Below are 27,079 nucleotides of genomic sequence, written 5' to 3'. Positions count from 1 at the left end.
TAAACTATACCTACCCATGCAAAAATACACGTCGATCCGTTGCTCCATTGCGACGTGATTGAAGGATAAACCAACAAACCAACAAACACACTTTTGCATTTATAATATGGGTAGTGATACGTCATTATAAATGATGTGAACGTCTAACTATCCCGTCCTTTAGGCGGTGCCGCACCAGAGCTGGAAGGTTTAAGCGCTGCAGGCCCTGTGATCGCCGGTACCCCATCAGGCAGCCGAAGCGGTGCCGCAGCCGCCGCCGCCGCCGCCGCCGCGCTTTTAGGTGTAGGAGTCGGAGCCCCCAACGCACTTCTAATTGCAGAAGTCGTAGTCCCCAACGCACTTCCAAGTGCAGAAGCCGCAGTCCCCAACGGACTTCCAAGTGCAGAAGCCGCAGTCCCCAACGCACTTCCAATTGCAGAAGCCGCAGTCCCCAATATACTTCCAAGTGCAGAAGTCGTAGTCGGTAAGCCAGAACCTCAGAACAAATACCTTTAGATGTAGCCCTAATGTGACTCTTACTGTTAAAACGAGATAGCTAAATACGTTTAAGCTATTATTAGAACGTGACAAAATGATTCTTACTGTCCTTATCACCGTGGCCACTTTTTTTTGTTTGTCAAAATGAATTTGTACGTGAGATCTTGACAAACAACTTGAAGTAAGGTTATGTTGACTCAAGTATTTTAAAGAAATAACTGATTTGTTATGTTGTTATATGTTTTTGAAGTTATTGTGCAATGTGGGGTTGCAGTACACTAGGCATTTGGGTATAAATATATATAATATATTGGGTATAGCTGAAGTGAACGTAAAATAGAAGGAATAACATTTCACAAGTACCTCTGCTTGAGCGAGAGGGACTGAAGGGGCCACGCTAGTATATCTGTGGCCAGAACATTTCAGTTTGTATATTTTTTTTACCAAAAAAAAAGTTCGTCTAATAAAAGGTTTTGTTTTCCGATCTCTCAATTCGCGGCTGAGACGTGACACGGGGCATTAAGTACCCGGCAGAAAGGCCGTTATTAAGTATATTAAAAGACAAAAAAAAATGTGAAAACTGAGTTTTTGAAATAATTTCACAGTTCAGTTTGCCGATCCCGCTCGGGCACTTTCAAGAATTGCAGATACTGTGACAAGCGGTTCAAAGTGCGGCGGCCCTCTAGGTCCAGCTCTAGCTCTAGTTCCAGGTCTAGCCCCGGGCCCAAACCTGGCCCCAGCTCCGGCCCCGGCTCTTAGCAAACAGCTGTGAGTAGCCAGCAACATTCGGAAGTAGGTACAAGTAATAATTTCAATCTCAGTTCAGTTTGCCGATCCCGCTCGGGCACTTTCAAGAAGTGCAGATACTGTGACAAGCGGTTCAAAGTGCGGCGGCCCTCTAGGTCCAGCTCTAGCTCTAGTTCCAGGTCTAGCCCCGGGCCCAAACCTGGCCCCAGCTCCGGCCCCGGCTCTTAGCAAACAGCTGTGAGTAGCCAGCAACATTCGGAAGTAGGTACAAGTAATAATTTCAATCTCAGTTCAGTTTGCCGATCCCGCTCGGGCACTTTCAAGAAGTGCAGATACTGTGACAAGCGGTTCAAAGTGCGGCGGCCCTCTAGGTCCAGCTCTAGCTCCAGTTCCAGGTCTAGCTCCGGGCCCAAACCTGGCCCCAGCTCCGGCCCCGGCTCTTAGCAACTGTGAGTAGCCAGCAACATTCGGAAGTAGGTACAAGTAATAATTTCAATCTCAGTTCAGTTTGCCGATCCCGCTCGGGCACTTTCAAGAAGTGCAGATACTGTGACAAGCGGTTCAAAGTGCGGCGGCCCTCTAGGTCCAGCTCTAGCTCTAGTTCCAGGTCTAGCCCCGGGCCAAACCTGGCCCCAGCTCCGGCCCCGGCTCTTAGCAACTGTGAGTAGCCAGCAACATTCGGAAGTAGGTACAAGTAATAATTTCAATCTCAGTTCAGTTTGCCGATCCCGCTCGGGCACTTTCAAGAAGTGCAGATACTGTGACAAGCGGTTCAAAGTGCGGCGGCCCTCTAGGTCCAGCTCTAGCTCTAGTTCCAGGTCTAGCCCCGGGCCCAAACCTGGCCCCAGCTCCGGCCCCGGCTCTTAGCAAACTGTGAGTAGCCAGCAACATTCGGAAGTAGGTAGGTACAAGTAATAATTTAATCACGCTAATATTATAAAAGCGAATTAGTGTGTGCGTGTTTGTTACTCTTTCAAGCAATTAAAATCATATAACGGGGATAGATTATACCCTGGATTAACACATAGGCTACTTTTATCCCGAAAAATCAATGACTTAACACGGGAATTTCAAAAACCTATACCCACGCCAACGGAGTCGCGGGCATCAGCTGGTCTATAATAAATCTCGATTTTTAGGGTTCCGTACCTCAAAAGGAAAAACGGAACCCTTATAGGATCACTTTGTTGTCTGTCTGTCTGTCTGTCAAGAAACCTACAGGTCCCGTTGACCATGAATCATGAAAATGGCAGGTAGGTAGGTCTTATAGCTGGCATTAGGGGAAAAATCTGAAAACCCTGAATTTGTGGTTGGTTACATTACACAAAAAAAAAAATTGTGGTCATAAACTAATAATTAGTATTTTTAATTTTCGAAGTAAGATAACTATATCAAGTGGGGTATCATATGAAAGGTCTTCACCTGTACATTCTAAACCCGATTTTTATTTATTTTTATGCATCGTAGTTTTTGAATTATCGTGCAAAATGTCGAAAAAATACGACTGTTGTACGGAACCCTCGTTGTGCGAGCCTGACTCGCACTTGGCCGGTGTTTTTGGAGTTACGGCGATTTAACCATAATTATGTTATTATGTTATAAAGAATCGTTTTTTATTTTCAGATCTTGTTTCGTTTTGTGCCGTTTATGCAGTTGGTCAGATATAATATGTAAATGTTAGAAATGTATTTAAAAAATACCTAACGAAATTTATTGTAAATATTTTTAATCTGATACCTAATGTGTTTTAAATTCATTGAGTGAATAAATCCTTCGATAAGAATAATCTTGTTTCTTTTTAGTACCTATAATGCATAAAAAAATGACTCCTCACGCGCCATTTTAACTTTGTGTATCAAATCTGATGTCAAAAGTACGATTTTAGTCCTTATTTTAAAATTGACTCGTACTTTTGACATGACAGTTGACTGGAGTTAAAATGACACGTGAAAAGTCATTTTGTACGAACTATATAGGATTACACTTTTTAAGTTAATAATAATTAATAACTAGCTTATGCTCGCGACTTCGTCCGCGTGAACTACACAAATTTCAAACCCCTATTTCAACCCCCTCAGGGGATGAATTTTCAAAAATCCTTTCTTAGCGGCTGCCTACGTCATAATAGCTATCTGCATGCCAAATTTCAGCCCGATCCGTCCAGTAGTTTGAGCTGTGCGTTGATAGATCAGTCAGTCAGTCAGTCAGTCACCTTTTTCTTTTATATAATATTTAGATAATTATTTTATTCTTAAAAAAAAATTACCTACAAATGCTTTATCAAAATTCGATAGTACGGTAAGTGATGCGCTGCATAGCCTTGCCGTTTCGTTATTATCATCATCTCCACCCATGCATCGTCAGCTCACTAATAGACACGATATCTCCTCTGAGAATGAAACTGTTCATGCTATAGTCCACCACGCTGGCCACGCTGTGAATTAACAGAGTTCACACACCTTCCGAACATTATGGAGAGCTCTCAAGCATGCAGGTTTTCTCACGATGTTCCCTTACCTACTTAAATATGAAAAGTTGGCGACCTCTGGCGAAGCGGTGCGCTGTCATCTCGTAAACAAGACGTGCAAGGTTCCTGCCTCAGTTTGGTCAATTTAATTTTTTTTACGTACTCTTATGCTGTTTGACCCAAGTTTGACCTAAATCAATTGCGCAACAGCTGACAGCAAACGGTTATGTTTTTAGGATTCCGTACCTCAAAAGGAAAAACGGAACCCTTATAGGATCACTTTGTTGTCTGTCTGTCTGTCAAGAAACCTACATGGTACTTCCCGTTGACCTAGAATCATGAAATTCGGCAGGTAGGTAGGTCTTATAGCTGACATTTGGGGAAAAATCTGAAAACCGTGAAACTGTGGTTACGTTACACAAAAAAAAAATTGTGGTCATCAACTACAAATTAGTATTTTCAATTATCAAAGTAAGATAACTATATCAAGTGGGGTATCATATGAAAGGGCTTCATCTGTGGATTATAAAACAGATTTTTATTTATTTTTATGAATCATAGTTTTTGATTTATCGAGCAAAATGTTGAAAAAATACGACTGTAGTAAGTAGCGCGAGCCTGACTCGCACTTGGCCGGATTTTTACGTTTGTCTGGGATTCTGGGTAGGTATCAAGATTATCATGAGAAAATATGCATGAGTGAGAGTTCTCCATAGTGTTCTTAAAGGTGTTTGAAGTCTGCCGATCCGCACTTAGACAATTGTCACAGTTCACGACAGTTAGTGAACTTCTAACAACTTGCTCCGTTGCCACGTGATTGAAAGACAAACCAACAAACAAACACACTTTCGCATTTATAATATGGGTAGTGATATCCTCGATTCAGAATCGAACCGAGAGTTCCCTCACTCTAGTTCACTCTGACAGTAGTGTGGACTTTAGCCAAAATCCTTCTCATTCTGAGAGAAGAACCGTGTTCAGTAGTGGCCCGGCGATGAGTTAAAATGGTGATGATGAACAAAGTAAATAAGTAGGTAGGTACTTATAACTACGATCATGTTAGATAAACTAATATCGTCACATAGTAAAAGGTGTTGCTGCACGCTTGATTGATCACGTTTTAACAATATAAATGCATTCCGTTAACATTTAACGTTACGTTAACATCATGTTTTACAATGAGCCACACTTTGCGGTCTTTCACAAGTAATTCTAAGGCGCAAGACACACTGGCAGAGCAGAGATCGGCGGGGTGGTTACGTATCTCGCGACAGGCTTGCTACCGGCGTAAATCTCGCGATCATTGCTGTCAAACGGCCGGCTAGAGAGAGACAGCAATAGCCACAAAGCAGAATAAGGAGAAGAAGAAGAGAGACAGCAAATGAACTGTTGCACTGTCTTTACTCCTCCTTTTTTAAAGTATCCTACTCCTTATTCTGGTGGGAGGCTTCGGCCGTGGCTAGTTACCACCCTACCGGCAAAGCCGTGCCGCCAAGCGATTTAGCGTTCCGGTACGATGCCGTGTAGAAACCAAAGGGGTGTACGGGTTTAATAAAAACTGCCATATCCCTTCCAGGTTAGCCCGCTATCATCTTAGACTGCATCATCACTTACCATCAAGTGAGATTGCAGTCAAGGGCTAACTTGTATCTGAATAAAAAAAAAAAAAAAGAAGTCGGTCAAAACTGTATCACAGTCGCGTGCGCAAACTTCAGGCCCATAATATGTTACGCTCAAACGAGTTTAATATTACTCAATACACTCGATATAACCTTGGTGCGAGATATAGGTTGTTATATGAATTTCGCTCTCAGCAAAATCGAATATTTCGAATGTATGTCATGTGAATCATATGGTGTTACCGTTTGGAAATTGGTCTTTTTAGTCTAAGTATAATCAGTACCCATCTAAATATATAAAAGGAAAAGGTGAGTGACTGACTGACTGATCTAACAACGCACAGCTCAAACTACTGGACGGATCGGGCTGAAATTTGGCATGCAGATAGCTATTATGATGTAGGCATCTGCTAAGAAAATATTTTTGAAAATTCAACCCCTAACTGGGTAAAATAGGGTTTTGAAATTTAAGTAGTCCACGCGGCTGAAGTTGCAGGCATAAGCTAGTTTATGTTATAACACTAGATGATGCCCAAATCTCCTAAATCTCCTAGCTGGGAACTCTTTGATTTTCTGAAACAGTAACCTATATCTATTCCCGTAATGCAAGCTATCTCTGTACCAATTTTCATCATACAGTGGAAACTCGATTAACCGGACTAATTGTTGTCGTTAGGGATTCGGATAATCGAAAATCCGGATAATCGAATGTATAAAGAAATTTGGTTTTGAGCATATTATGTAGTTCACTATAATCATATTTTCACGTTTCAAAGTAAGATAACTATACCAAGTGGGATATCATAATATGAAAGATAAATCAATGATGAAAGGGCTTTGCCTGTACATTCTAAAACAGATTTTTATTTATTTTATGCATAATAATTTTTGATTTATGGTACAAAATGGCGGAAAAAATACCCGAGTATGGAACCCTTGGTGCGCGAATCTGACTCGCACTTGGCTGAACAATTTTCGGTTGGTAGTCCAGATAATCGCGAATCCGTATAACCGAGGGCCGTATAATCGAGTTTCTACTGTAATTGATTCCTTTTGTTGAACAGATGGGCTATGAAAGCGTAACAAACAGATCAACAAACTTTCGCAGTTGTAATTTTAATGTGGACAAGGATAAAAGAGATCCTAAAGCAGCAGTTTTGTCTTATAATGTCTTAGTGGCGCTGATTCTGTTGTCTTTCTCTAAACTAAATTTAGAATATCTGCATCTTTTTCTTTTATATATTGCTAAAAAAGGATGAAACATGAATTTAACGCGCTACAAATTTAAACGCTCTAAATTAAATTTGGAACTGTCAAACTGTGTCTGTCCTTTTCATTTTACATTTGTAAGAAGAGGTTGTGAATACCTACTCTAAAGTTTAGTTGTGTTTAGAATCAGTACCAGTATCTACTTAGTTTTCGTTTTCTGTTTATCAATCCATAAATCTGTACATTTCCTACCTACACTCTAGGTACAGTACACAAGAACATAATAAGTAAATAATGGTTCTTATCACTGATTAGATATCTCTTATCAACAAACCAATATGCTTCCTTAGCACACATATTATAATTATAATATGGCAGAATTAATTAGCAAAGAATCTCTTCACAGCAAAAATATCGCAAAATTCCAGCAAATTTTATTTTATTCTAATTCAGTTGAAGGCATGAACTCCTCCGTCCAATTAAAATCGATATATCGATGGAATCGATTGGTACAAGGTCACCAAATTGCCTAATAAAGAGCCATAAAGAATAGTCACACAAATAAGGTATTATTGCGCTCACAATGATATCAGCATTAATTTTTGTAATTTAATGACTCACTCGGACCGTCCGGCTGTTTAAATTGCTATTCTGTACCGGCCGATGACAATGAAATGAACAACAAAATTTTTAACATCCAAATTGACAAAAAAAAACAAAAAAGTTACATCTTCGATTTAAACCAGTAGTGTGTGAAGATACCTATTTTAAAAAGAGAGACGCGCATTTCAGGAGAATGTAAAGAGAAAATTACCTTGTCTAAACATTTCAATTCCTCCGTAGGATACACTGTTTTTTCGCACCTTGCACAAGTTTTATTCATCGTGACTTTGTCAAACACACAATCACTATAAAAATATGTGCACTCGAGTTTCACCGAACAACACAAGTTTCACGTTACACAAACAAAGTTTTAAATTCACTTTATTTCAGGAAAAACACTCACGAGCACGATTTTTGTAGCATCTCACACGCGCATGCCAAAAATATGACAAATGGCGGCGAATAATGTTGCCAGATTATCAGTAAATCCTATTCCTACCATTTTTAATTTCTACCAAAAACTAATAAGGTCTAGTCGTTGTAAAATATTCGTAAAACTAAAATATTATTGGTAGATTTCGGTACGGTACAGTTTCACTGAGGTGGCTTATAAGGTAGCATATTACAAAGTACTCTGTGTAAGGTAGCATGTGGATTATAAGAGGATAAAAGTTGCAATAAAAATCAAGGAATACCTAACTAGTTACTTAGGTAGGTAACTAACTACCTATGTGACAAAACTATAAGTTATACCAAATAATTTAATAAAAATTTAATTTAAAATTATGAAAAGCACTGGCATTTGTCACGTCTTAAGACCACTAAAGCTTCATTAAAAAGTTTTTTCGAAGTCTGTATCATTTCTGTCAAATTGTTATAATCATCTTGTTTCTCTTCTTCAATCATTTTTAGTTTGTCTTCCGTTATTTTAAGCTTTTCTTCCGCTAGTTCTAGCTTGTACTTCAGTTCATCTTTCTCTAAATTTTCGCACCCTTCACCAGCAGCAGTTTCCGAGGATGTAAAACTTGGTTTTTCAACTGCAGATGTAAAAGAAGGTTTTTTCAATACAGAACTTGCTACAAATGGGTCATTGTACATATTCTGATCCCTGACTAATACAGTTCTTGATGCTTTTGACCCTTTTTTAAATGTTTCTTTTAATACTTTCAATTCATCTTCCAGTGCTGCTAAACGTTTTTCTAGACGCTTCTTTCTTTCTTTCACTTTTCTGTGTGATGAATCCAACTCTTCCCACTTATGACGTTCAGCATCTAATCTCTGATTCAATGTAATTACTAATTCTGACAATTTCTTGATTTCGTTATCAGTTGCTGTCTTCATTGGCGTAAAGAACACACTTTGTAATGAGCATTCCTCGTATCTCAAAAGCTGAGCTCTCAACTCTTCTATCTTCGTCGTCTTTTCTGAAGCTTGTTGTCTCAAAGCGTCGATTTTGGCATCTGTGTTTTTGGCAAGTTTTTTATATTCACCAACTTCACTGTTCATTTTATTCATTTTGGATGTATTTTCCTTGAGGACTTCTTGATAATAAATTTCTAAGTTTTTTATTTGATTCTGAAAAACGATTGATTTCATGATTACCAGATCCTTTTTATGAATAAGTGAATTATCAATGATGTACAATTTCACACGCATTCAACTTACCCTCTGTTCATTTATAAGAAGATCGTCGTGATTACTCTTCTCAACAAATGTTTGCATTTTCTGCCTTATGAGTGTAGCATCGCATTCGAGATTTCTCACTCTACAACGGGCTCCATCTAATTTCTTTTTCAATTCTTGATTTTCTTCTTTTAGTATCTCCAAATCTTTCAAGGCTTGATCTGCTTCTTTTTTCTTTTTCATTTCTAATTCGCGTATAAGCTGAAATCATATATTACGAATTGTGAGTAATATAATATAGTTGTTGACAATATTAACTTTGGACTATAATCATTATTAACATTGTTAAGATTATTGAGTAACTTACTTGATTTTGATCCTTCCACTTCATTTGTACAGGGTCTTTTTGTTTTACGTTAAGCTTTTCTTCAAGCTCACTAACTTTTGCTTGCAAGAGGATAATTTGCTGTGCTCTACCTTTCCAACCCGCAATATCATTTTGTAAATCTTTAATACTTGTGAATTTGTCACCAAGCTCTTGTTGTAAAATTTTTGTTGCTATTAAGATATCATTTTTCAATTCAAGATTTTTGTTTTTACTCTCATATAACTTTTTATTTACTACAGAAAGTTTGTTGTTCAATTCCTTTAGTTCATCAGAGTTTATATCAACTGGTTCTTCTTTGCAAAGGCATGCTTCCAGTTTTTCATTTTCCTTGTTTAAAAGATCCAGTTGCATTATTTTTCTCTCAAGTAATGCATTTTTAGTCTTATAGCTCTCTATTTCGGCAATTAAGTGTCGGTTTTGTTTGCACAGCCCAGTGATTTTTGCGCTTATAACACCAGCAGATTTTGATGATATCGCGGGTCCAGATCCAGATATGATATCACGAATTCGTTGGTTAAGATCTGTGATCGTCTTATTCAGTTGCTTAATTACTTCATCTTTCGTAAATACACATTTACGCAATTCATTATTTTCACTCGTCATTATCTAAATTAACAAATTAATTAGTTTATGATGGTACAGTATTTAAATATTCTAGCTAACTATTTACAAAATAATTTTTATTTTGTTATGAAAGCTAGTTTTATTGAAGTTTGATAAATAATCTTCGCAAAAAGGTGGATATCATAATATACTTAAGTTACACACACACACACACACATTATTAGGTACAGCATCGAAGTTATAAAGACTAAGTATTTTTTTGGAACAAACACTTATTGTAATATTCAGAGGGATAAAGGGAATGACCTAAGCCCATCACATTCTGATAGGAGACTTGCGCTCAGTAGTGGACCTGCGATTAGTTGTAGGTTTAAATCACGTTACCTGCAATTATATTAAAATAAAACATCGCTAGTCAGGAAGCTAATATACCTTGAGTTGTTCAATTAAATGAGCATTCAGCTCTGCTGGATAAATAGCATCATCTGGATCAGGTTTATCCAAACCAGCTAGCATTTTCAATTTCATTTCGTCAGTTTCGTCTATTTTCGCCGCCAATTCCATTACTTTCTCCTTCTCCTCTTTTAAAATGCCTTTAGATTTCATTTTTAAATTAGAAGTTCCCTTTTGTTTGGTTTCCATTTTTAGTAAATAAAATTTCCATTAGTTACAATAAAATGCAATAAAATTGCAAGGGAAAGTTCCTCGGTAACTTTTGGTTTCAACTGTCAATCAACAGTTATTGGCACGTTATTGGTTATCTTTGAATATTTTAAAATTTTAAAAGAAAAAGAGGTTTCATATTGGAGGGTGTTACGGACTTACGGTGTTATTATCCTATCGCGATTCCGATATCGTAGGGTTTCAAGAAGCTCAGATTATGGACTGTAATATTATTCAAGAATATTCGTACCTTTGATGAAGAATAATTCGGATAGTTACATTGCGAGACTATCATTCAATATTACCGTCAATATTTCCATATTATATTATAACTAGTTATATTATAAGATCGGAATATTGCATGTTGTGTCATAATATTCATAGTGTAGTTATATAGATTGACTCTAATTACTAATTAAATATTTGAAATCAAGAGATTTACCGTATTCTGCGCAAAAAAATACGAGCTATTATTAATATTATCCTGTTGTACTACGAATCCAACCATACAAATCCAACATTACAAATATTTACAAAAAAATATTATATAGGCTGTGTTCTTGCCAGTTGACATTGACGTTGACAGTCAGCTGTCATCTTCATTGATTATTTTTGTCGTATTGCGTGAAAAATAATTAAATACATATTAAAACTACTCAATTCTCCTTAGCGAAATCCCGTGTACGGGTTCGCAAATACCAGCAGTTTATCACAGCGAGCTCCTGTACAGTTTCATTGTGTTTCAGGTTAGTTATAAATGAATTTGTCCTTGCTAACATTTACGCTCATTTCTTATCGTTTTGTTCGGCAAACAAATAGATTTCACGGTGTATTACGTTATTTGCGAGCTATTAATCAATGCCTAGATGATATACATATCATACATACGCTATTTTATAATTATTCAGTAAATAAAAGATTCTAATTAAAATGTTCAAAATTGGTCTCTATTATCCATAATAATTTGTAATTACAGCTCATAGTTTTTTAATTTGCTAGCACATAGGTACATCTATATTATAGGATAGGTGGATATTAATTATTAGGGTTGCCTACTCCAGTGATTCCCAATTGGTGGTCCGCGGAACCCTGGGATTCCGTGGAAGGGTCACAGGGGTTCCACAGTCTGAGAGAGTTACCTAAATAAGACATTTGTGGAAAAGACGCTACCCGGTAGGTATACTCCTAATCGGTTTCTACACGGCATCTTACCGGGAACGCTCAATCGGTAGGGTGGTAACTAGCCGCGGCCGAAGCCTCAAGTCGAACCGGGATCTCCAACTTTCAATACAACAGTGCACACACTGCGCCACGGACGTAATTAATGTTATAGTATTTCTTTGTCACAATATGTTTTGCAATACTTATAATTACTTATCATTATCAAAATAGCCAGCTAGGGTTCCGCCAAAAAAATATGATCGATTAGGGTTCCATGGCCAAATAAAATCGGGAACTCCTGGCCTACTGTCTGGTTTATTTAAGACGAGAAGAAGTAAGTATTTAGGATATATACTGCCATGTATTACACCCTTTAAAAAACTAGCTAAAGGAAAGATTTTTAGGTAAACACAAATGGTGGTTTATTGAAAACAACAATAGTTTAGAAGAGCTGCTTGATTGAGAATAAGATTTATCAATCATTGCCACAATCTCAATTGTTGTGATTGACTAAATTTATGGAAGCAAGGAACCAAAAGCTTTATTTTGTATATAATGAACTTCGGCAAAGTAACACCTGCTTCTATACAATATTTGAATTTATGGATTCTTGCTGCAGTTCATTTCAGCCAATCAGAGGCGATTGTGATGGTCACACTGTAGCTGTCAAACTACAACATGATTTGTACAGTAATTGGATAGCTACAAATTGTTCACTATAACTTATCCCTTGCCGCCATGTTTGCACTGTTGCTTTGTTTGCTTTATTCCTTAAAATTTAGGACTTATTATTGTGTGATTTGCAATGGTGCCAACATAACGTCAAGGGACAAGTTATAGTAAACAGTCTGTAGATAAGTTTTATTGTAACATTTTCAAATAAAAAAGCTAACTTTAAATAAAAACATAATACAATTATTTCCATTTCTTTCAGTTAACATGCCGGGCACAAATCTCATAGTACCTGTAGTGCTATGGGGCAAGCATGCACCAACACACTGCATATCCTCAGTGTACCTATCAAGAGACCAGAAGACACTGGTAACCGGTTGCTATGATGGTCAGATATGTATCTGGCAAGTGGAACCGGAGACACTGAAGATGACCCCTAGGTGTCTGCTCGTGGGACACACTGCACCTGTCACATGTCTGTCGAGAGCTTCTATTATACAGGTAAATACTATTTCTACAGATGTCACTTTTCGATGCGCCCGATGCTATTGACGAGTGCTGTTAATCATTCGATTTTTTTAAGGTAAGTTAGGTTAGACTAAGAAAGTCAGTAAGGTTATTTAGGTCAGTTAGGCTAGTTAGGTAAGTTAAATTAGTCAGATCAGTTAGATAAGTTAGGTTCATGAAGCTAGGTTAGATAAGTTAGATAAGTCAGGTCAGTTAGATTAGTTATTACGTCACAAAACATGTTATCAATGAAAGAAACGTAATGAAATGATTACTTATGTATATTATGTAAATGATAATTTGGTTTCAGGACAATAACTTCATAGTGAGTTCTTCAGAGGCCGGAGAGATGTGCACTTGGGATCTAGTGGACGGGAAGTGCAGGGAAAGTGTGAAGCTTACACAAGTCCATACCAATATACAGGTATGTAGGTTTAATATCAGAGCATGTAACAGTCATACTGGTTGAAGCTAGATACAATGGTTATCTAGTTTGGTTTATTATCAATTTATTTAATTTTATTCAGATATAACTTAGCCCTTGACTGCAATCTGCCTTGGTTACCACCAAGGCAGATGACAATGCAGTCTAAGATGGAAGCTGGCTAACCTGGAAAGAGGGCAGTTTTTATTAAACCCATATCCCTGTAGTTTCTATACGGCATCGTACCGGAACGCTGAATCGCTTGGCGGCACGGCTTTGCCGGTGGGGTGGTAACTAGCTACTGCCGAAATCTATCACCAGATCAAAAATTCATCAACATGAATTTATTTATTGAGATTTATAGAACGCACTTTGACTTTGCTGAGACTTAAGTCATTCATGACAGATTCATGTAGAGAATTAAAACTGTCTTGGTGTGACTCGCCAAAATTATCCTTAAGGTGGAAACAAATCATCGGACGTAAGTAGAGGATGTAACTTTGAGCGCTTGGAAGCCCCATAGATATCTCACAACTCACAAGCTGCGTCCCAAATGACTGTGCACACCTATCTGTCGTGCCTGTCAGCCGCGGCTTACGGACGCGTCCAATAGTTTGTTTTCGCCTTAGTCTGTCAATTTAGTTCAAGGCAGCATTATTGGTCCACTATTATTCTTGATATACATCAATGACAACATGAATTTAAAAGGATTTTTCTCAAGAGTTCGACATTCTGAGACATAAATATTAACTTTCAGGCCTATCACATGTGCAACAGCGACGATCTACGTCTCTTCTGCAACGGATATTATGCGGAAATACTGATCATGGACCCTTTTTCTTTGGAAATACTCTTCTCATTGAGTTCTAAGATGAACCCAGATTGGATATCCGCTTTACATGTGAGTTTTGAATGAAAATGAGTGTGATAAGAAAATTAAATATCGAATAGAATAATACATACATTAACAGAAAGTACTTAAAATCTAACTTAACTTAATCAGTGTCTATAATGTGTTGTGCCAATGGAAGGGCGTGAACTCAGTTATATGTTGTGGATACAAAATGCAACCACAATGCTGTCATTCTGTTTGGGCTTAAATAAGGGTCTCAGTGGCGATCAAATATTATTTAAAGCTAAACAAAACAGCCAAAATAACAGAAAGAGAAAATTTGTGTGTAGTTTTGTATGTGTGGTTGGAAGTTTCTGTTAAAAATTAAAACATCATAATCACTATTAAAACAAATATAAGTACATCACACAGGTTTGCAGTATTACAGTACACAGTACAGTATTTGTAGTAATTTGGGAAAAAAATTGAGATTGAAAATAATGCTATTAATTTCAGGTGCTGCGGCCATCTTCAAGAAAAGACGACGTTGTTCTTGCGATTTCTATAACTGGCACAGTGAAGGTATGTTTTAGGTGCCAGTCTTGAGCATAGTCTTTGAATTTGTAGAGTAACACTAGTCTTTAATTTGAACTTTAATTTCCGTCCCTTTTTAGGGATCTGTATTAAACAAGGAACCCTTATAGTTTCGCCATGTCCGTCTGTCTGTCCGTCCGTCCGTCCTCGGTTAATCTCAGAGACTATTAGTGCTACAAATCTGTAATTTAGCATGGGTGTATATATTAATCACGCCAACAAAGTGGTGAAATAAAATTTTGATAAATATTTTTTTTTAGGGTAGCTCCCCTACATTGGGGATGAACTTTTTTTCTCGTCTCACCATAGTGTGGGGTATCGTTGAATAGGTCTTTTAAAAATACTGTAGGTCTGGGAATATCATTTTTTGATTACTAGATCTGTTTGTAAAATATGATGTTTTAAAGTGTTAATTTTTATTAGAGTCAAGTGTCCCCCCCTCTATCAGCGGAATGGTAGTATAATATAGGAACGTGAAAAAATTCACAGCAGTAGTATATATAATCAATTTTAAAGGAAAACTATCATGGCTAAGTAGGTCTCACAGGTTAAGGAGTTAACATATTCTGTTTTTCGAGGATTGTGACTACGGAACCCTACACTACGCGTGGCCCGCCACGCACTTGGCCGGTTTTTTAGCAATATTGAAAAAAAAGAGATGCAGATACTCTAAAGGACGATGTTCATTTCTGCTCTCAACATGACCATCAAATTCATAATTTGGCATAACTTCCCCAGCTTATGCTGACGACTTCGTCCGCGTGAACTACACAATTTTCAAACCCCTATTTTACCTCCTTAAGAGTTGAATTTTCGAAAATCCTTTCTTAGCGGATGTCTACATCATAATAGCTATCTGCATGCCAAATTTCAGCCTGATCTGTCCTGTAGTTTGAGTTGTGCGTTGATAGATCAGTCAGCCAGTCTGCTTTTCCTTTTATCAATTTAGATTTTTTGTTATATTTAGGTATGGTCCCTACTCGGCCACGAAAATAAGCAATCAGAGCCGATATACGAAAACGAGTCCAAACAGATACGGTGTCTCAACGCACTGTCGCTCAACTGTTGCGCTTACAACCAACGCACGGTGCTCATCGTGTGTGCTAAATACTGCCAGATATATGACGCGGGTAAGATATATAATAACTACATATTCTCTCCCTATCTCCCCCTCTCTCCATCTCTCTCCCTCCTTTTTCTCTCTCTCTTTTTCCTTTTTTTATTTCAACCTCTTATTAAAAAGCTAGAGTACATATTACGGAAAGAGTCATGTGCCCAATCTGACGCTAGAGGTCAACGAAAGTAGTTTGTAAGTAGGTCACTCGAAGTCAGTGCCGCGTCCTAGGTGGGGCATTGACCCGATTTTTGCACGATATACATTGCTGGTTTGAAAAATAGGTACTAAATCATTAAAACTACAAAATGAGCCAATTGGTTATTTATATTGGATTGTGTTTAGGTAGTATAACAATAACTTGTAACTAAGTAGTAAGTCTGCTATAGAATATTTAAAGATTCATTTTGAAATTGTAGGGTAGGTACTATTGTTAGTCTTAATTGTAGTTTTTATTGTTAGTTGTAAGAATCATCGTAGTTTTAACTTATTTAGTAATTAATTTAATTGTTATAGATTTTAGGTACGCAAAGAATGTCTTAGTTTAAGTTTTACTATTTAGAAGTTCTAGTTAAGCATGTTGAGTTAGCCTGTAAGTGAGTATACATTGATAGTCCTAAGTTTATATAAGTCGTCATAATTAGTTTTCTTTGTATACCGTTGGCTTCCTATTAAATAAAATAAAAATAAAATAACGCTAAGTTTTTGCTAGCTTTCTGGTTACACCCTGTATTTATTAATATTATGTACCGCGGCGGTTCAAAATTATATTTAACTAGCGACCCGCCCCGGCTTCGCATGGGTGCAATGTAGATACTAATGTGGTGTCATTGAGGTGTCATTGCCTCGGAAACTCAAATGAGAGGATTTTTTTCCGACCTAATTCACATTATTTCAATTTCTCTAGGGATCGCTAATTTTTTGAGAACTTAACTATAGCTATAAACCTTCCTCTTAAATCACTCTATCTATTGGTGAAAACCGCATTAAATTCGGTTGCGTAGTTTAAAAGATCTACGCGTTCATACATACATACACAAAGACGCGGGATGCGACTTTATTTTATACTATGTAGAGATACGAACGACGATCCTAAATCATTGTTTTGGATGTCATCATCGTCATCACCATGATCAACCTATCGCTGGCTCACTACTCACTCTTTGCTAGCGTTCTGGTTACACCCTGTATGTGAATTGTTATTTTAGGAGTTGATAATAACTAATTTTCAGGTGATTTCTCCGTCCTATGCTCGATCCAGGCTCCGTCCGGCGAGCGCTGGATGTCCGGCGACTTTCTAGCTCCGGACAAGATCCTTGTGTGGTCCACTGAAGGAAAGGGGTACCTTTATAAACTACCCGCCAAGTAAGTGTATTTAATACATATACAATTCATAAAACAATGGTACTGATTCTAACCACAACTAAATTTTAGAGCATTGGCATCCCTTTCCTACCAATGTAATATGAAAAGGACGGATGCAGTTTGACAGTCTTAAATTTAATTTAGAACTGTTAAGCCTCGTGACCTCGTTTAAATTTGTAGCGTACACTAAAATTTAGTATCTTTAAATTTAAAATTAATGTTCCGTCCTATTTTAGCAATGTTAAAAAGAAAGAGATGCAGATACTCTAAAACTTAGTTTAGAGATAAACAAGAGAATCGTCGCCAATGTGGCTAATCCATTAACTAAATTGAGAGGTCTAATTCTATACCCTATCCGCAGAAAGGAGTATAGCGCTCTCTATATTACATAATCCGATACAAATGATAGAGACAAAAATCTCAGCGGGGCTTACCATTTTGAGGCACCAACCAATCACAAATGAAACTATGTTTTCTAATTGAATTTTGAATGTTTTTTGACAACATTTTTGAATTAAATTTTGATCATGATTGTGATTGGTTAGTGACTCAAAATGGTTTGCGCACGCTGAGCTTTTTGTCACTGTCATTTGTATGGGATAAGGAAACAGAGTAAGCACTATTGTCTATACTAACTTGCTTCAGCGGATAGGGTATAGTGATATCCCTTTCGGCAGGGAACATTATGAAAGGAATGGCAATACATATATTTAGACCAGTCATTTAAGTTAAGTTTAGTATTCAACAGAATTAGCCACAATAATGGGGCCGATTCTCTTGTACACAATTTCTAAACCTAAACTAAATTAACAGGTCTAAATCAAGTGCTATCCTTTTCTACAAGCAACGTTATGAAAGGGATAGCAATAGATTTAGACGTATCATTTTAGTTTAGTTTAGAGATTGTGTACAACGGAATGTATTTGAATTAATCCTACATAGAAATTTTTGAAGATTTCTTAACATGAGTTTACTCTGGCAAACGCTATTGCTAGATCCAATTTTTTTCGAAATTGTAACAGATTTCATCAATTTTTTTTCTAACATTAGTCAATCATCTGAGCACTAAATGCCTACGTTTAGTTCAGTTTTGCTGACTTTGAAAAGATGTTTTACATGTTGTGTTGTAATTTAAGGCTCAAGACATATTGCTTGAGAGCGGAAGCGACGCGACGTGTCAATGTCATCATTCATTAGGGTTCTGTACCTCAAAAGGAAAAAAGAAACTTTATAGGATCACTTTGTTGTCTGTCTGTCTGTAGGAATTTCGTAACAATGCGCGTAATGATATGGAAACCCGCGGGGTGATTACGTACCTCTAGACAGGCTTGCGACAGGCGAAATCTCGCGATCATTGCTGTCAAACGTCACACGTAACAGCGGCTAGAGAGAGACAGCAATAGCCACAAAGCAAAATAAGAAAAAGAAACAGACAGCAAATTAACTGTCGCATTGCTACTGCTGTTGCGTTGCTGTCGCTACTGCAACGTTTTACGTAATCACCCCGCCGGAGGGTATCTATATCCTTTCGCGTGTGACTCGACAATCAAGTCAACAAATGTAAAACAATCCCTTTTTGTTTCACACATTATTGTCTTCTGCAAAGCAAAGTTTCAAACATTTTAGAATAACGTGTCGCTTAGCTTGAACTCTGTCGTGATTTGTCTTGAGCCTTGAGCGCAACGCACACCGGCGGACTGGATTGGAGCGATTTTTTTTATAACATCTCAAACTGAGCTTGTTTTGGCATACCCGCTGCGAGTTGTGTAAGCGGCACCTTCCAAGGTGAACGGAAAGAGTAGGTTTTTTGCTAAATAATTTTATCCTCAACTTCCTCAAACTAGCTTAACCAATGTGACAAAATGTTGGCCACTGTACTAATAATAATTACTCTAATCTTGTGACTATCTATCTATAGTCGACGCATTTTAAACTGAGTCGTCGAGTTTCGCTCGCACTTACAGGTCGTAGGTAAGTGCGAGCGAAACAGACAGATAACTCGACGACTCAGTTTAAAATGCGTCGACTATGCGGAACGTGCTGTGCTGCTTCCGTTGGTGGCTGTACGCCGGCGTATGTAAGATTGGAATCGTGCTGCATTGGTGAATTTCTCACGAAAGACGTAGATATATGTAATTCCTTTGACAGGGCATGGGTTCTCATGATATTTTTTTTAATTTGTAGACTAGCGCTTAGCTGCAATCAGACCTGGTGGCAGGTGATGATGCAGCCTAAGATGGAGCGCGCTTGCCTAGAAGATGCCTATTCATTCTTGTCTTGAAGGTACCCATATTATAATTGGAGGAGAAAACTGATGCTGGAAGGGTGTTTCATATCTTAGCGGCTTAATTCCAATAGAACACATAACTCGCGCATCCTTTGAGTCTACTCCGTGTTTTGTTTTGATTACACAAATTTCTACCGGGTGTTAACTTAACGTTTCTAAATTTATACCAAAAAAAACTTAGCTCCATTCCACTCCGCGGGTATGCGACGGCCCTAATAATTTCAAGATATTGACTTTCTAAAAATGATCGCAAAATGATTTTTGCTAGATCTAGGTGTAGCTGTGTCTGTAGAAAGTTCTATGGCTAAATGAAAACGTTTCTGTTATAGCAAACTGCGTGGACGAGCTATAAGTAGGTCAGCACCTGTTTGTTGTTAATTTCGTTATTGTTATTCTGTTTGTTGCTTCATTTAGTAAGTAGGTTCGATTTCAGTATATATAGTACGCGACATAGGGAACGCCTCGCACACCCGCACAGCCCCCGCGCTAACCCAGTGCGGGCGAGCGCGGGTGACGTGCGGGTGTACGGGGCGCCCCCCCGCCTCATATCGCCATACCTGTCGCGGACTATAATCTTAGTACGACACATCTCGACAACGTTGGAAGGTTTCGAGCATCAAAAAAATACAAGGTCAGACTAAAATGAACCTCGTTTTATGGTCTACAGGCTACACACCAGAAACCAAAATAAATTATATTTAATTTGGTTTTTATAAGTCCGAATAAGCCGCGTCTTATGTCTTGTTTTCTGTCTTTATTATATTATATGACTGTAAATACGTTTTAAGGTAATACTCAGCCAGTCTGGATATATGTTTCTACACATTTATTGTTTCTAGGTGAAGTGTTGGTATTTTTTTTGTATTTGGCTAATTCCTTCCAATAAATATAAAATGGGTTTTTAGATAATAGAAGTTAAAAGTTTGTATGAAAGTCCGTAATTTTTCAAGTTACATCCGTAAATATTGTTATTTAGGCTTTCGTCTAAAATTAAAAAAGTTTCAGAATTTGTGGAGATTCCATCCATTCTCGAAAATTCTACTCGCGTTAACTAAACTCTATCCACGGAAAGAAGTTAGTATAGTGCTCTCTCTGTTACGAAATCCCGTACAAATGATAGAGGCAAAAATCTTTGTGGGCGTTAACCATTTTGAGGCACCAACTAATTACAAACGAAACTATGTTTTCTAATTGAATTTCGAATGTTTTTAGGGTTCCGTACCTCAAAAAGAAAAAGGAACCCTTATAGGATCACTTTGTTTTCTGTCTGTCTGTCGGTCTGTCAAGAAACCTACAGGGTACTTCCCGTTGACCTAGAATCATGAAATTTGGCAGGTAGGTGGGTCTTATAGCAGATACTAGGGGGAAAATCTAAAAACTGAAAAAAAAAGAAAAAATTAAAATGTGTTCATGAACAAATATTGCTATTTTCAACTTTCAGAGTAAGATTATTATACTGTTAAGTATCTTATGAAAGGCGGTTAGATGTAAAACAGATTTTTATTTATTTTTAGACATAATAGTTTTTGATTTTTGTGCAAAATGTCGATAAAATACGATTGTAGTACGGAACCCTCAGTGCGCGAGTCTAACTCGCACAACTCAAACTCAAAATGGTTAACGCCCACTGAGATCTTTGCCTCTATCATTTGTATAGGATTGCGTAATAGAGAGAGCGCTATACTAATTTGTTTCCGCGAATAGAGTATGGTAAGACATCCTTTCGGTATAATAATATGTTAAAGCCTATTTTATATATTTTGGATTTCTAGATTGTGTTGTTGTATAGTTTAGTTGCGTATAGCACATCATATAATGAAAACCCATCTTTTGATTTTGTTTGATGATAATATACACTATATGTACACATTTGAAAAATACGACGAATTGAAACTCGCTCCGACTTCAAGGGCCTGTTTCGCAACCTCCAGAGAAAACTCAAACTCAAATTATTTATTCAGAATAGGTAAAATTTTACGATAACTGATGGTCAAAATTTTAATTTGCGAGATGACTAGCTTATGCTCACGACTTCGTTCGCGTGGACTAGACAAATTTCAAACCCCTATTTCACCCCCATAGGGGTTGAATTTTCAAAAATGCTTTCTCAGCGGATGCTTACGTCATAATAGCTATCTGCATGCCAAATTTCAGCCCGATCCGTCCAGTAGTTTGAGCTGTGCGGTGATAGATCAGTCAGTCAGTCAGTCAGTCACCTTTACCTTTTATATATTTATTAAGATATATTGGTGATAATTAATACGCTCTCAAAACTAAAGTTACGAGGGTTCCAAACGCGCCCAGATCTGAGAAGGGCCCACAACAAACTCAGCCGGGTGTTCTTTTTATTATCACCACTTTACAAGATCACTTAAACTTATTAGAACTTATTATTTGTTCGTTAGATAAAGTTTATCTGGCTGATGAGAAAAAGGCCCTTAGTCCTTTAAAAAATGTGTAAAATGTGTGTCCATCACTATTAAACAATTTTTTGTTGTAAATATGTATTTAATTTTTTTCTGTTGTTTAACCCGCGTCAATCATGTAAATCTTTTCTTAACAGAGCTTATCATGCCCTCTCATTCGCTCGCACAGTACATATTGGGAATACAGGAAATATTGTACATCGACCTTTAGAAAGAGATAGCGGTTTTGTAGAGCATTGTCTCTGTCGTTGAGACCGACAAAACGTCACATGGGTATGAGTGACAGAGACAACGCTCTACGCAGCCGAAGTCTCTTTCTAAAGATCGACGTACAATTTTTCCTGCAGGCTACTGTACAAAGTTGTAGTGTGCGAGTGAGAAGGCATAATTAGAGCTGCCATTTAAGACGAGTTTTTTATATGTGTGGGTCATACAGTTAAAATGTTAGACCGGCCATACACGGACAGCTTGAAGCAGTCAGGATGGACTGTTTCAAGCTGCGACTGCGTGTTGAACTACAGACTTCTACGTACCTACATACACGAACCGCTCAAGCAGTTGCAACTGCTTCGGGCGGTTGGGCGGTCAAGCAGTCGCCAGGCATACACTGACTGCTCGAGCTGTCGACCGCTCTCGCGCAGTTACCTCCGCCCGCGCTCCTCATTCCATGTCGCGCACGTTTCCCGCCCGCATTGAAATTGCTTGCAGCTTGAAGCTGCCATCGAGCAGTTAAGCTAACTGCTCGATAGCAGCTTCAAGCTGTTGACTCTGACTGCTCGAGCGGTCCGTGTATATTGATCACTGGCTGACCGCTCGAGCAGTCAGTGTATGGCCGGCCTTAGGGTTGACAGTAAGTACACATTTTTATTCCAGCTCTGTGCCAGATCACAAGGGCTTCCACGGCCCTTCCGTGGATCATGACAGCCCTACACTGTTCGGCATACTAGCTCATCTGGATAATAAGGTTTGTGTCTTTACTATAACGCAGCATCGCAGTGCGAATCGAAAATAATGATAGAAATACTATACAATAATACATTATTGTACTTATTTTTGTTATTACTTTTACTGTAGATTTTAATTATTTTTATTTTATTTATAATTTTATTGACTTTTGTAATAATATGGGTACATTTTGCCTGAAATAAAGAACATTATTATTATTATTATTATATATTATCTGCTCTCACACCCGTGTACAAAATAGATACATATAAAAGCCAAAAGAGTTTATAATATACTTACATACATAAAAATAAATAAACCTACATAAACATTACTATTATTATCTCGATATATCTACTCTCACGCCCGTATACAAGATAAATATATATAACAGCCAAAAGAAATATAATATACTTATAATAAATAAATAAATAAATAAATAAGCCTACCTCAAAATTTTTTTTTTTTTTTTTTGTATATACTTTTTTTTTTTTTTTTTTTTTTTTTCAGAGGTCATCCCAAACGCGGGCAAAGGCCTCCCCCTTTTTCTTCCAGGTATCCCTGTTAGCGATCAGACGCGTCCAGAGCGCACCAAGGCCATCAAAATAATATACTTACATACATAAAAATAAATAAACCTACATAAACATTACATACATACATATTTGTACCGGGCGGAGGATTACACCCCGGCAGGGGAGACCAAACGGCCGGGGGTCAGGGCGACAGGTGAAGAAATCGGCGGACTATCCTAGCCGAGTCCAGCAAGACCGCTTTTTGCATCCTGGCTGCGAGCGAACTGCCACGGAACCCCAGTCGCCTCAGACGGTTATTATTATTATTATTATTATAATAAAAATGTCTGTTTATTTGTTCGTACTTTACTCTTAAATCGCTGGACTGATTGAGAAGAAAACTGGGATCCACCGACGAGCTCACTCTTAATAAAACTGTGAAAAAATTACCATTACAAATTGACTGTAGTACGGAACTCTCGATGAGCCTGACTCGCACTTGCCCGGTTTTTTTAATAAAGGTACCATTTTCAAAGGTGACTTTTTTTAGGGGGGGGGGGGGGGGGGGGTGTTTTTTACCTATTTTAAGTCAAAGTCAAATGATTTATTCAAAATAGGTAATAAATTACTCTTTTTGATGGTCAGATGTTGGATATAGTGGCGATAATTATTACGCAAACTTAAAACTAAAGGTACGAGGGTTCGAAACGCGCCCAGGTCTGAGAAGAGCCCACAACAAACTCAGTCGGGTATTCTTTTTATTATCACCACTTTACAAAATTATTAAAACTTATTAGAACTATCACACAGCCGTTAAGCAACTCATTCCCAAGCTTGCTTATCATTCAAATAATCCTTTATATTGTAATAGGATTTTTCAATTAGTTTACGTTTTATGAAAACTTTGAACTTAATAACGACTTATAAATACTATCTGTCCCGGCTTACTCACGTGTGTAGTCGACGTTAGCCCGACTAGTTTCGAACCCATCCGGGGTCCTTTTTCAAGTTTTTTTTAATAACGACTTGTTTCAGTTGCTATCATGCCCGCCAGCTATGCGCTTCGTACTAACTTCGGTTGGAGGGAAGCAGAGAAGATTGCTGTTAAGGGGAGACTCACATGGAGTAGTTTCACTCTGGAATGTCGACGACGCTGTTCTGCCTCAAACCGGCCAGACTATTTGTAAGTTACTCTTTACTAAGAGCAACCGCCGAGTTTCTTGCTGGTTCTTCTCGGTAGGAAAGGCATTCCGAACCAGTGGTAGATGCATCCGACTATTCGAAAGTACTTGTAAAAGTTTATTCGAATAAAAAAGATTTTTATTTATTTATTTATTATTTACTAAATAATTTTTAAACACATATCAAAAAAATCGGCCGAGTCAGGCTCGCGCAACGAGGGTTATTTTTTCGACATTTTGCACGATAATTCAAAAACTATGACGCATAAAAATAAATAAAAATCTGTTTTAAAATGCACAAAGCCCTTTCATATGATACCCCATTTGATATAGTTATCTTACTTCGAAAATTGAAAAATACTAATTATTAGTTCATAACCATAATTTAATTTTTTTGTGTGATGTAACCACAAATTCACGGTTTTCAGATTTTCCCCCGAATGTCTGCTATAAGACCTACCTACCTGTCAAATTTCATGATTCTAGATCAACGGGAAGTATACCCTGTAGGTTTCTTGACAAACCGACAAGCAGACAGACAGACGGACAACAAAGTGATCCAATAAGGGTTCCGTTTTTCCTTTTGTGGTACGGAACCCTAAAAAACGGCCGAATGCGAGTCAGACTCGCGCATCGAGGGTTCCGTACGCGGGTATTTTTTTCGACATGTTGCATGATGAATCAAAAACATGTATATGTATATACTCTTATCTCGGAAAATCACAAATTTCCCACGGGATTTGATTTGATTTTATGACTCCCCGGTTTCCCATGTTGACAGCACACGCTCCAATCGTGTTGACGAGTCTGGAGATGGCATGGGCGGAAATGAGCCCCAGTCCCGTTGGAATACTCGACCAGTTCAGCCATCCCGAAGAACCAGGTAAGTGGTGTCTCTCCGCTTATAGATGTTCTATCTCTTCTCTTCTTCTCTTCGCTCTGGGCTGGTTTCCGCACTTAAACGTTTCCGTCTGTTGTGCGTGCATTGCCCCTCCCCGCTGTAGTCTTCACTCCAGCCATCCAAGCTCACTCCAGAAGCCGAGTAGACCGCCCAGGTTGCCGCGGGCTTCATGGAATGAGGTCGGGGAACCCAAATGGCGTTCGCGTTGTTCTGCTACGCCCGTGCATGTCGGTGACACCTATAACGAAAAGGTGTTTGTTTAGTGGGCTATGCCCTGTTATGAGTCCCACCACCTTTCTAAGTTTACCTCTGTCCAGGCGGAGTAGTTTGTTAGTTTGCCGTTTGTCTATGTTGGGGAAAGCCTCTTTGGCTTGCCTGCAGTCTGTTGTGTTTGCCCATAGTTGGGAATGCTCTTTTAGTGTTAGTTCATGCAACCAGGTTTTATACTCACTGAAGGGTATGGGAACAATAGGTTCTGGCCCGATCACCTTCAATGTCGTAGCCTTTCGTGCTAGTGCGTCGGCCGCCTCGTTTCCCTGGTCTCCATCATGTCCTTTGACCCACCTTAGGGTGATGTCGTTTGACATGGCGAGTGTTTCCAGAGTCTTGTGGCAGTCTTGTATGGGTTGTGAGGTCGTCGTAGATGTTCTATATCACGATGACCGCTCAGCCTGGGTTGTATAGTACGGCGGGGTGATTACGTATCTCGCGACAGGCTTGCGACAGGCGTCAATCTCGCAATCATTGCTGTCAAACGGCCGGCTAGAGAGAGACAGCAATAGCCACAAAGCAAAATAAGAAAAAAGCGACCGACATAGCTGAAAGGATTAGCGGGCTGAAGTGGCAATGGGCAGGTCATGTCTTTTTTTTTTTTTTTTTTTTTTTTTTTTTTTAGATACAAGTTAGCCCTTGACTGCAATCTCACCTGGTGGTAAGTGATGATGCAGTCTAAGATGATAGCGGGCTAACTTGGAAGGGGTATGGCAGTTTTTATTAAACCCATACCCCTTTGGTTTCTACACGGCATCGTACCGGAACGCTAAATCGCTTGGCGGCACGGCTTTGCCGGTAGGGTGGTAACTAGCCACGGCCGAAGCCTCCCACCAGACCAGTCTGTCGCAGAACCGACGGCCGATGGGGCAGACGTGTTCTGGAGTGGAGACTGCGTACCGGTAAGCGCAGTGTGAGACGACCCCCAGCCCGCTGGACCGATGACCTGAAGAAGGTCATTTTAGACGACCTCCCTGGCGCAGTGGTGAGCGCTGTGGTCTTATTAGTGGGAGGTCCCGGGTTCGATTCCTGGCAGGGGTTTGGAATTTTATAATTTCTAAATTTCTGGTCTGGTCTGGTGGGAGGCTTCGGCCGTGGCTAGTTACCACCCTACCGGCAAAGCCGTGCCGCCAAGCGATTTAGCGTTCCGGTACGATGCCGTGTAGAAACCAAAGGGGTATGTGTTTAATAAAAACTGCCATACGCCTTCCAGGTTAGCCCGCTATCATCTTAGACTGCATCATCACTTACCATCAGGTGAGATTGCAGTCAAGGGCTAACTTGTATCTGAATAAAAAAAAAAAAAAAAAAAGGTGATGGGGAGTGAATGGGTTAGGAAGGCGGAGGACCGTGTTTGGTGGCGCGCTCTTGGAAAGGCCTATGTCCAGCAGTGGACGCAAACAGGCTGATGGATTGGATTGGATGGATTGGAAAAGAAGAAGAGCATCTCATTAGCAGCATCATAGCAGTTCATTTGCTGTCTAGCAAATGAACTGTCTGTGTGTCAAAGAAAATAAAAGCGATT

General features: G+C 38.6%; 3 protein-coding genes and 1 long non-coding RNA gene across 11 annotated transcripts in view; 1 reads left to right on the top strand and 3 right to left on the bottom strand.

The window, feature by feature from the left end:
* The window catches only part of Lasp (LIM and SH3 domain protein Lasp), a 33,166-nt gene extending 25,576 nt beyond the window's left edge, over window positions 1-7,590 (bottom strand). For 2 of the 4 annotated variants that reach the window (XM_034982713.2, XM_034982716.2), the window contains exon 1: window positions 7,334-7,589. In XM_034982713.2, coding sequence (XP_034838604.1) covers window positions 7,334-7,402 — 69 coding nt within the window. In that variant the 5' untranslated portion in view covers window positions 7,403-7,589. Of the gene's footprint in view, window positions 1-7,333 lie in introns of all 4 variants that reach the window. The other 2 variants (XM_034982715.2, XM_034982717.2) reach the window with 2 other exon arrangements.
* Window positions 1-27,079, bottom strand: part of LOC138404311 (uncharacterized) — a 132,195-nt gene that overhangs the window by 79,618 nt on the left and 25,498 nt on the right. The window lies entirely within an intron of this gene.
* Window positions 7,904-10,672, bottom strand: LOC117994757 (coiled-coil domain-containing protein 13). Of its 2 annotated transcripts, XM_069508084.1 has the most exons (5): window positions 10,611-10,672; window positions 10,130-10,321; window positions 9,113-9,739; window positions 8,788-9,006; window positions 7,904-8,697 (listed from the first exon to the last, which is right to left on the bottom strand). In XM_069508084.1, exons 1-5 carry the CDS (start codon window positions 10,653-10,655, stop codon window positions 7,906-7,908), a joined length of 1,875 nt encoding a protein of 624 aa, XP_069364185.1. In that variant the 5' UTR covers window positions 10,656-10,672; the 3' UTR covers window positions 7,904-7,905. The 2 variants fall into 2 exon arrangements, with proteins under 2 accessions (XP_069364185.1, XP_034838603.1); XM_034982712.2 differs by lacking the exon at window positions 10,611-10,672 and having other exon boundaries at window positions 10,130-10,545.
* The window catches only part of Rbcn-3B (WD repeat-containing protein Rbcn-3B), a 170,873-nt gene continuing 154,729 nt past the window's right edge, over window positions 10,936-27,079 (top strand). For 2 of the 4 annotated variants that reach the window (XM_069507851.1, XM_069507849.1), the window contains exons 1-11: window positions 10,936-11,106; window positions 12,456-12,694; window positions 13,011-13,124; window positions 13,882-14,025; window positions 14,473-14,538; window positions 15,518-15,680; window positions 16,897-17,029; window positions 19,646-19,672; window positions 22,616-22,706; window positions 24,238-24,385; window positions 25,165-25,266. In XM_069507851.1, the coding sequence (XP_069363952.1) occupies window positions 12,461-12,694; window positions 13,011-13,124; window positions 13,882-14,025; window positions 14,473-14,538; window positions 15,518-15,680; window positions 16,897-17,029; window positions 19,646-19,672; window positions 22,616-22,706; window positions 24,238-24,385; window positions 25,165-25,266 (1,222 nt within the window). In that variant the 5' untranslated portion in view covers window positions 10,936-11,106; window positions 12,456-12,460. The remainder of the gene's footprint in view (window positions 11,107-12,455; window positions 12,695-13,010; window positions 13,125-13,881; window positions 14,026-14,472; window positions 14,539-15,517; window positions 15,681-16,896; window positions 17,030-19,645; window positions 19,673-22,615; window positions 22,707-24,237; window positions 24,386-25,164; window positions 25,267-27,079) is intronic. The other 2 variants (XM_069507852.1, XM_069507850.1) reach the window with 1 other exon arrangement.

Source organism: Maniola hyperantus, chromosome 27 (genome assembly GCF_902806685.2).
Source record: "Maniola hyperantus chromosome 27, iAphHyp1.2, whole genome shotgun sequence".
Lineage (NCBI taxonomy): Eukaryota > Metazoa > Arthropoda > Insecta > Lepidoptera > Nymphalidae > Maniola > Maniola hyperantus.
The sequence above is the reverse complement of the archived record's forward strand: the minus strand, read 5'-3'. Positions and strand labels throughout refer to the sequence as shown.